An 8,155-nucleotide genomic window follows, 5' to 3' on the forward strand; every position below is an offset into this window, starting at 1 on the left:
TTACTCAAAGAATTGCTGCTAGTGTTTGGGTGCATGAGAAAACATAAGATAGACTTGTTCAGAATTTTGGGGAGGAAACTCCACTTGTAGTAACACTCAAAGCTTTTTCAACTGATCAATTGATCTGGAAGTTCTTTCAGTCAATTGAATAGGTTTCCTGTTTACAATCTCTAAAAGATCTTGAAATATTCCAAGTTTAGACACTTCAGAAAATAATGAAAAAATAGTTTTAAACACTTAATCCTGTTAATGAGCTCTCTGAGCAAGGCATGACTTTAAAGAAAACCTTTTGCAAACCTCTAAGAATATTCCTCTAATATTTTCCCAACATTCAATCATAGAAACCAGTCTTCTTTGAAAAATGTTTACCTATATAATAGTTCTTTGACCATCTATCTTTTGTGTAAAGAAAATTTCCACTTTCATGACGAAATCTCACAACACCCACCACATGTAATTTATCTAAAATGCACCTGATAAGACTATATTTTTAACAGCATTTCATACCTTAACATAGTTGAAGATTATTTAAATCCTCAACTTTGACAGAGTGATATAGAGTTAACTCGTATTTTACAGCAAGATGGAGCTCCAGTTCATTATGTTCAGTCAAAAAGAGGCTTTTTAAATGAATATTTTGAAGGGCAGTATTATAGTTTCCAAAATTCAATGCCCCCTTAGAAGTTCAGATTCATTAATCAGTGAAAACTCCCTTTGGAGCATAATCAAAGAAAGAATCTTCTGTTTGCAATTAAAGAATGTTGAGCTGAAAAGTGCTGTCAGAGACTGTTTTTACAATGATGATCCTTCAACATGGAAGAGAAGACCTAATGCACTTGGTGGTTGATAAAATGTGTCCAGACAATAATCAAAGGAGCACATAGATATAATTTAAGTAAGTTTTACATGTAAAAATATTAAATCAACTATTGAAAAAATTTATTTATATAAATGAAAAGGGACTTTATGGCCACTGTGTAGAGTTATTATTCAATTCCTTTTTTAGTGTTACTGATGCAGATAAATAATTATGCAACTATTGAAGTCGTCAGAAAACTGTATGTGGTCATAAGTATATTTGATCTAGATGTCTTCTTTTTTTTAATTTTACAATATTTAAGTGCACTCCTATTGCAGCTTTTATGAGCTATACATAAAATTTTGATAATGAAATTACTATCTCACTAAAAGTTGAATATTATCTAACTTATTTTTCTACATAATTGTCAAAACAATTGAGGCATTTATCATGTAACGACACCAGCTTTCAGATGCCCCCTTCAAAGAACTTCAAGAAAATTGCTAGGTGCTAAGTCTGGACTATATGGTGGATGGATGAAAACTTCCCGCTTCAATTGTGTGAGAAGCTCTTGCACCACACTGACACAGTGTGATTGTGCATTGTCGTGGATAAAAATATGCCGGATGAATGCATGCCTCTTTGTTTGTTCTGATCGCTCTGTGAAGGCAACATAAATATTCACAATAAACTTCCTTTCTTATTGTCCTCTACTCCATAAAGTCCATCAACAATAAGACACCTTTATGGTCCCAAAAAACTGTAGCCATTATTTTCCTGCAGTTCAGTGCCTTCGAACTTTTTTGGTTTGCTTGGAGAAGTGTGCATCCACTGCTTAAGACTTTTGTTTGGTTTCTGGATTATCATACTGGATCAAAGTCTATTGAGACTTAGTTTCCTGTATCCTAGGTCTTGAAAGGACCTTGAAATTTCTGGAGAAACTTCACGTATCGTAAACTTTCGTTTGTCGACAAGATCATCAACACATTCAACCAGGTGTACAGTAGCGACAGACTTGCATCCTTGCCCATCTTCCTCATGGATGTCCGGTTGCCCTTCTTTAAATTTCCTACACCATTCCTGTACACTACCATCACTCAAAGTTTTCACCATACATTAGGCTCATTCTACAATGGATTTCAGCAGCACTGCAACCTTCTGCTTGCAGAAAATATATCACACTTTGCAACTCAGACCTGGTCCCACCTATCTCATTTACTTAGATGTACGATTGGAGGTTGAAAAAAAATAGTCCTCATGTATACGTTTATATAAATAAACTAAAACTGTCTACAGCAACATACTAAATAGACTAACATTATATATAATATATACATATACATAATTCATCCATATACTCAAGAGGTTTCGGAACCACTTAAAGATCGGTGTAATTTATAATGGCATTATCTACAATACTACTCTCTGAACAAGGAATTGGACTTTGGTCCAAACATATCTTCCAAAACAATTTCATGCAGTTGGTGTGAATCAATACATCAATCATCATTGGTGCGTGTCAATACATTGGAACATTATGAAATTTACAAAAACACTGATGAAATGTACTATTTCACCATAAACCAAAACACTTTCAGAACAATTTACAGATGGACATAAATATCTACAATGCCACCTACATGACTTAAGGGGCCAAATAATATATCTCAGAATCACAATTCCTATTAAAAAGTCAATTACTTTCAATCTAGTTTTAAAGTGTTAAATATTTTTTCTGAATCCGGACATAATATTGGTCTCTCAGTGTTTCTGTTAAGTACTACAAATATTGATGAAATAATATTACTAGGAAAATTGAAACCATTTATTTAGATTTTAAAAATAAAAGTTATGACATCAAGAAAATTATAGGACTGTTCACCACGTACAATTAATTATATATGAGTTTAATAATTAACATAGTTTACTAAGTATTCAATATTACAAGATCTCAATAACAAAGACAAAATAAAAATCCGCTATCGCTAATTCCCTTAAACACAAAACGGTGCAACTAATACGATGTTTCTTTATTTTATTCTGAAGGAACAAAAATAGAATCAAACAAACAAAGAAACTGAAAAATAAGGTAATAGGCAAATTAGACATATGTGTTTTAAGTAATAACTGAGAATAGGCAGCTCATTACTAAGTAAAATACATGCTGATTCAGTCGATGACGAACATAGCAATACCTGCTAGTGAAACTTACCTGTAGATAACCTCCAATGAACTTTCATACTTCTCAAAAACTCTCCATACAGCTGTGCTACGTAATTTGCTTAACTCATTAATTTGTTCGGTGTAATCTTCCGGTTTATCAGAGGTGCTGTAAGTAGAATCGATAACATTTTTTAAAGGTTTAACGATATCAACATCAGTAGGTTTTTTTAACGGAACTGAAATAAACTCCGCCATTTTTCCCCTTCCACAGAAAGATAACATAGAGGACATATTAAACTGTTTAAATGAGACAATTATATTAAGGTTGTTTGTAAAAAACATATATTTATTGATTTCTACAAGTAATACAGCTAAATGAATAAAATAAAAATAAGTATATAAATATTGTTTTCTGCTTTAAATCCGCTTCAACAGCATGATTGTTTAATAGACAGACTTCAAATAGGTTTAATTTTGTCGTACTTATTAAAATAAACAATTAATTTTGGGAGAAAGACTTATATAGATATCATCCCTATTTAAACTAATTTTAACAAAAAAATTCAAGAATTTTCTGACATCAACTCACTTTACAATCTCTATGGAATTCAGTCAGAGGTGTTCTCACGTTAGCAGGATTTATACGCATAAAAGTTTAGTAATTATGTTAACTTCTTTGTAACAAATTAAATTCTTAATAGAATAATTACCGGAGAGAAAAGGAAAGCTTCATGAATATGGTAACAAATTTTACCAGAAGTTAATCTTAACTAAATATATTTAAATTACCTATTATTTTGTTAAGGCATTAAATAAGTTAAAGAAATACTTAAGTCTATAACTTGGGAAAAATTAATTTTATTAATATAATATAAATAAAACAGAATTGATGATATAAAGGAGGATGGAAATGAGAAATTAGATATTTAAGTAATTAAAAAGAATATATAGCTTATCAACATATTTTATTTTTATTTTTTTATCTTCAGTCACGACTGGTTTGATGCAGCTATCCAAGATTCCCTATTTAGTGCCAGTCGTTTCATTTCGGTACACCCCCTACATCCTACATCCCTAACAATTTGTTTTACATATTCTAAACATTGCCTGCCAGCACAATTTTTTCCATCTACATGTCCCTCCAATATTAAAGCGACTATTCCAGGATTCCTTAATATGTGGCCTATAAGTCTGTCTCTTCTTTTAACTATATTTTTCCAAATGCTCATCTCATCAATTTGCCACAACACCTGATCATTTGTCACTATACACCCATTTAATTTTTTACATTCTACAGCACCACATTTCAAAAACTTCTAATCTTTTCTTATCAGGTACTCCAATCATCCCAAGTTTCACTTCCATATAAAGCTACACTATACTTTCAAAAATGTTTGCCTGATGTTTAAATTAATTTTTGATGTAAACAAATTATATTTCTTACTGAAGGCTCATTTCGCTTGTGCTATTCGGCATTTTATATCGCTCCTGCCTCGTCCATCTTTAGTAATTCTACTTCCCAAATAACAAAATTCTTCTACCTCCATAACCTTTTCTCTTCCTATTTTTATATTCATTGGTTCATCTACATTATTTCTACTACATTTCATTACTTTTGTTTTGTTGTTTATTTTCATGTGGTAGTTCTTGTATAGGACTTCATCCATATCATTCAGTTTCTTCTAAATCTTTTTTAATCTCGGCAAGAATTACTATATCATCAGCAAATCATAACATATTTATTTTTTCACCTTGCACTGTTACTCTGGATCTAAATAGTTCTTTAACATCATTAACTGTAAAGATTAAAAAGTAACTGGGTTAGGGAACATCCTTGTCAGACTCCCTTTTTTTATTACTGTTTCTATCTTATATTCTTTGATTATTAGTGTTGCAGTTTGGTTACTGTAAATGTTACCAATTGTTCTTCTATCTCTATACTTGAACCTTTTCAAGTTCAGCATTTTTTGAAATGCTGAAAATTTTATTCCAGTTTATGTTAACAAATGCCTTTTCTAAGTCTATAAATGCCATGTATGTTGGTTTGTTTTTCTTTAACCTTCCTTCTATTCTTAATCTGAGTGTTATAATTGCTTCCCTTGTCCCTATACTTTTCCTGAAACCAAACTGGTCTTCTCCAAACACTTCCACTCTACTCCCAATTCTTCTATACAGAATTCTAATTAAGATTTTTGATGATGAATAGTTATGCTAATTGTTCTGTATTCTTCACATTTATCTGCTCCTGGTTTCTTTGGTATCACGACAATAACACTTTTTAAAGTACGAGGGAACTTCCCCTCTTTTGTAAATATTACACACCAGTTTGTCTTTCTTTTCTTTTTCCTGTTTAGCCTCTGGTAATTACCTTTTAGATAATACTTCAGAGGATGATATGTATGAATGTAAATATAGTGTAGTCTTGTACAGTCTCACTTAGACCATTCCTGAGATGTGTGGTTAATTGAAACCCAACCATCAAAGAATACCAGTATCCATGATCTAGTATTCAAATCTGTGTAAAAATACACAGAGTTTACTAGGACTTGAATGCTGGAACTCTCAATTTCCAAATCAGCTGATTTGGGAAGACGTATTCACCATTAGACCAACCCGATGGGTTTACATCAGTTTGTCTAATCTAACGCTTCCTCATCTGCACTGTGCAGTAATTTTGCAGGTGTCCTGTCTATCCCAGGAGCCTTTCTGCCATTCAAATCTTTTAATGCTCTTTTAAATTCAGATCTCAGTATTGTATCTGCCTTTTCATCCTTTATGACCTCTTCTTCTTCCTCTATAACACTAGTTTCTAATTCATTTCCCCATATAACTCTTCAATATATTCTACTCACCTATCGACCTTTTCTTTCATATTATAAATCAGTGTACCATCTTTGTTTAACACATTATTAGATTTTACTTATGTATCACAAAATTCTCCTTAACTTTCCTGTATACTCCCATCTGTTTTATCAATAATCATTTCTCTTTCCACTTCTGAACACTTCTTTAATCCACTCTTCTTTCGGTAATTTGCACTTCCTGTTTATAGTATTTCCTAATTGTTGATAGTTACTTTTACCTTTTTCACCACTAGCATTCTTATACTTTCTACGTTCATCCATCAGCTACAATATATTCTTTGATATCCAAGGTTTTCTACCAGTTCTTTTTGTTCTGCCTAAGTTCACTTCTGCTGATTTAAGAATTTTCTTTTTAACATTCTCCCACTCTTCTATATTTTCTACCTTACCTTTTTTACTCAGACCTCTTGCGATGTCCTCCTCAAAAACCTTTTCTGCCTCCTCTTCCTCAAGCTTCTCTAAATTCCACTGATACCTTTTCTTCAGGTTTTTAAACCCCAATTTATATTTCATTATCACTAAATTATGGTCGCTATCAATGTCTGCTCCAGGATAATCTTTGCAGTTGAGTTGATTTCTAAATTTTTGTTTAACTATAATAATCTATCTTATATCTTGCACTATCGCCTGGCTTTTTCCATGTGTGTATTCTTCTGTTATGATTTTTAAACTGGGTGTCGGCAGTTACTAAATTATACTTAGTGCAAAACTCAATGAGATGGTCCCCTCTTTCATTACTTTTGCCCAGCCTGTATTCACCCACAATATTTCCTTTTTTGCCTTTTCCAATCTCTAATTATTATTAAATTTTCATCCTATTTTATGTGTTTAATTGCTTTGTTGTTCATATACCCACTCAAACCTCATCATCATCATGGGTACTTGTAGGCATGTAGACTTTGACAATCATTGTTGGCTTAGATTTTGATTTTATACGTATTATAGTGATTCTATTGCTATGTACTTTGAAATTACTCTCTTTTCTATTTCTTGTTCATTATGAAACCTACTCCTGCCTGCCCTTTATTTGAAGAAGAGTTAATTATTCTAAAATCATCTGAGCAAAAGTCATTTTCTTCTTCCCACTGAACCTTGTTAATTCCTACTTGATCTACATTTAACCTATCCATGTCCCTTTTAAGTTTTCTAACCTACCAACCTTTTTTACACTTCTAACATTGCACGCTCCGACTTGTAGAATGTTATTTTTTTTATCTTCTAGTGACCCCTTCCTTAGTAGTCCCCACTCAGATATCTAAATGGGGGACTGCTGACCTTCAGAATATTTTACCAAGGAAGAGGCCTCCATCTTTGTTACATAGAAATGAAGAAAGCTACATTTTCTTAGAAAAAAAACAGCTGTAGTTCTCCATTGCTTTCAGCTGCGCAGTACTCAGAAGATTGAGTTATATTGATATGACCGTTTAAGTAGTCCTGACTTACGCTCTTAACAACTACTGAAAGAACTGCTACCGTTTTTTAGGAATCATTCCTTAGTCTGGCTCTCAACAGATACCTCTCCGATATGGTTGCATCTTTGGTCCCCAGCTACTTTGTATCACTGAGCAGTTAAGCCCCTTCACCATCAACAAGGTCTCATGATTCATAGAGGGAGTATTTTATTTAATTAGAAAAAATTACAAATAATGAATTACATAAGGATGCCAAAATCTGACTTGAACAAGCAAAGAAATGCTTTCATGCCCTGCTATAATCAAATTAATCTAGTTAATTAGAAACAAATTCAGTAAAATATTTTTGTGGAGTATAATGTTTTAATAAGGAAGTAACAATATGAAACCAAATAGGAAAATAGTATACGCTTTTGAAATGTGATTTTACATGAAAATGTTTAAAAAAAAATCAGGTGAAGTAATGAAGAACAAAATGAGGTTTAATACAACTAGGGGAAGACAAGCTGATGACATAACCTTGTAAAAAGAAAAATTTCTGTTATTTTTAATTAAATATAAAACAAATTTAGACATGAAAGCAGGTTTTGTATCACTACTATATTTATTAATAGTAATATGTTTGTATAAATATGTAAAAGCAGTCTTAAAAAAAAATGAAAATAATCATGAATCGGACAGTAGTTTCAGATTAATAGGTATTAAACAGCGTCACATGTGAAATAAAGATGTTTGTCAGTGATAAGAGATGATTTGATTGAAAAATTAGATGATTTGATTAAAGAAATTTGATTATGATTGAAAAATCACAATTTTCTTGGATATTTCCTGATCTTTGATTCCTGAAGTTTTGATTGAAAAATTGGGCTTTAAAAAACTGCGTACAGATGGATGCTGAAGACGTTAAACAACACACA

At 31.9% G+C, this 8,155-nt stretch overlaps 1 protein-coding gene across 2 annotated transcripts in view; it reads right to left on the reverse strand.

Annotated features, from left to right (window-relative positions):
- The window catches only part of ALiX (programmed cell death 6-interacting protein-like protein AliX), a 136,469-nt gene extending 133,246 nt beyond the window's left edge, over positions 1-3,223 (reverse strand). For both annotated transcript variants that reach the window (XM_075375889.1, XM_075375888.1), the window contains exon 1: positions 3,012-3,223. In XM_075375889.1, coding sequence (XP_075232004.1) covers positions 3,012-3,217 — 206 coding nt within the window. In that variant the 5' untranslated portion in view covers positions 3,218-3,223. The remainder of the gene's footprint in view (positions 1-3,011) is intronic.
- Positions 3,224-8,155: the final 4,932 nt, after the last annotated feature.

This window comes from Lycorma delicatula, chromosome 9, assembly GCF_047948215.1.
Source record: "Lycorma delicatula isolate Av1 chromosome 9, ASM4794821v1, whole genome shotgun sequence".
NCBI lineage: Eukaryota > Metazoa > Arthropoda > Insecta > Hemiptera > Fulgoridae > Lycorma > Lycorma delicatula.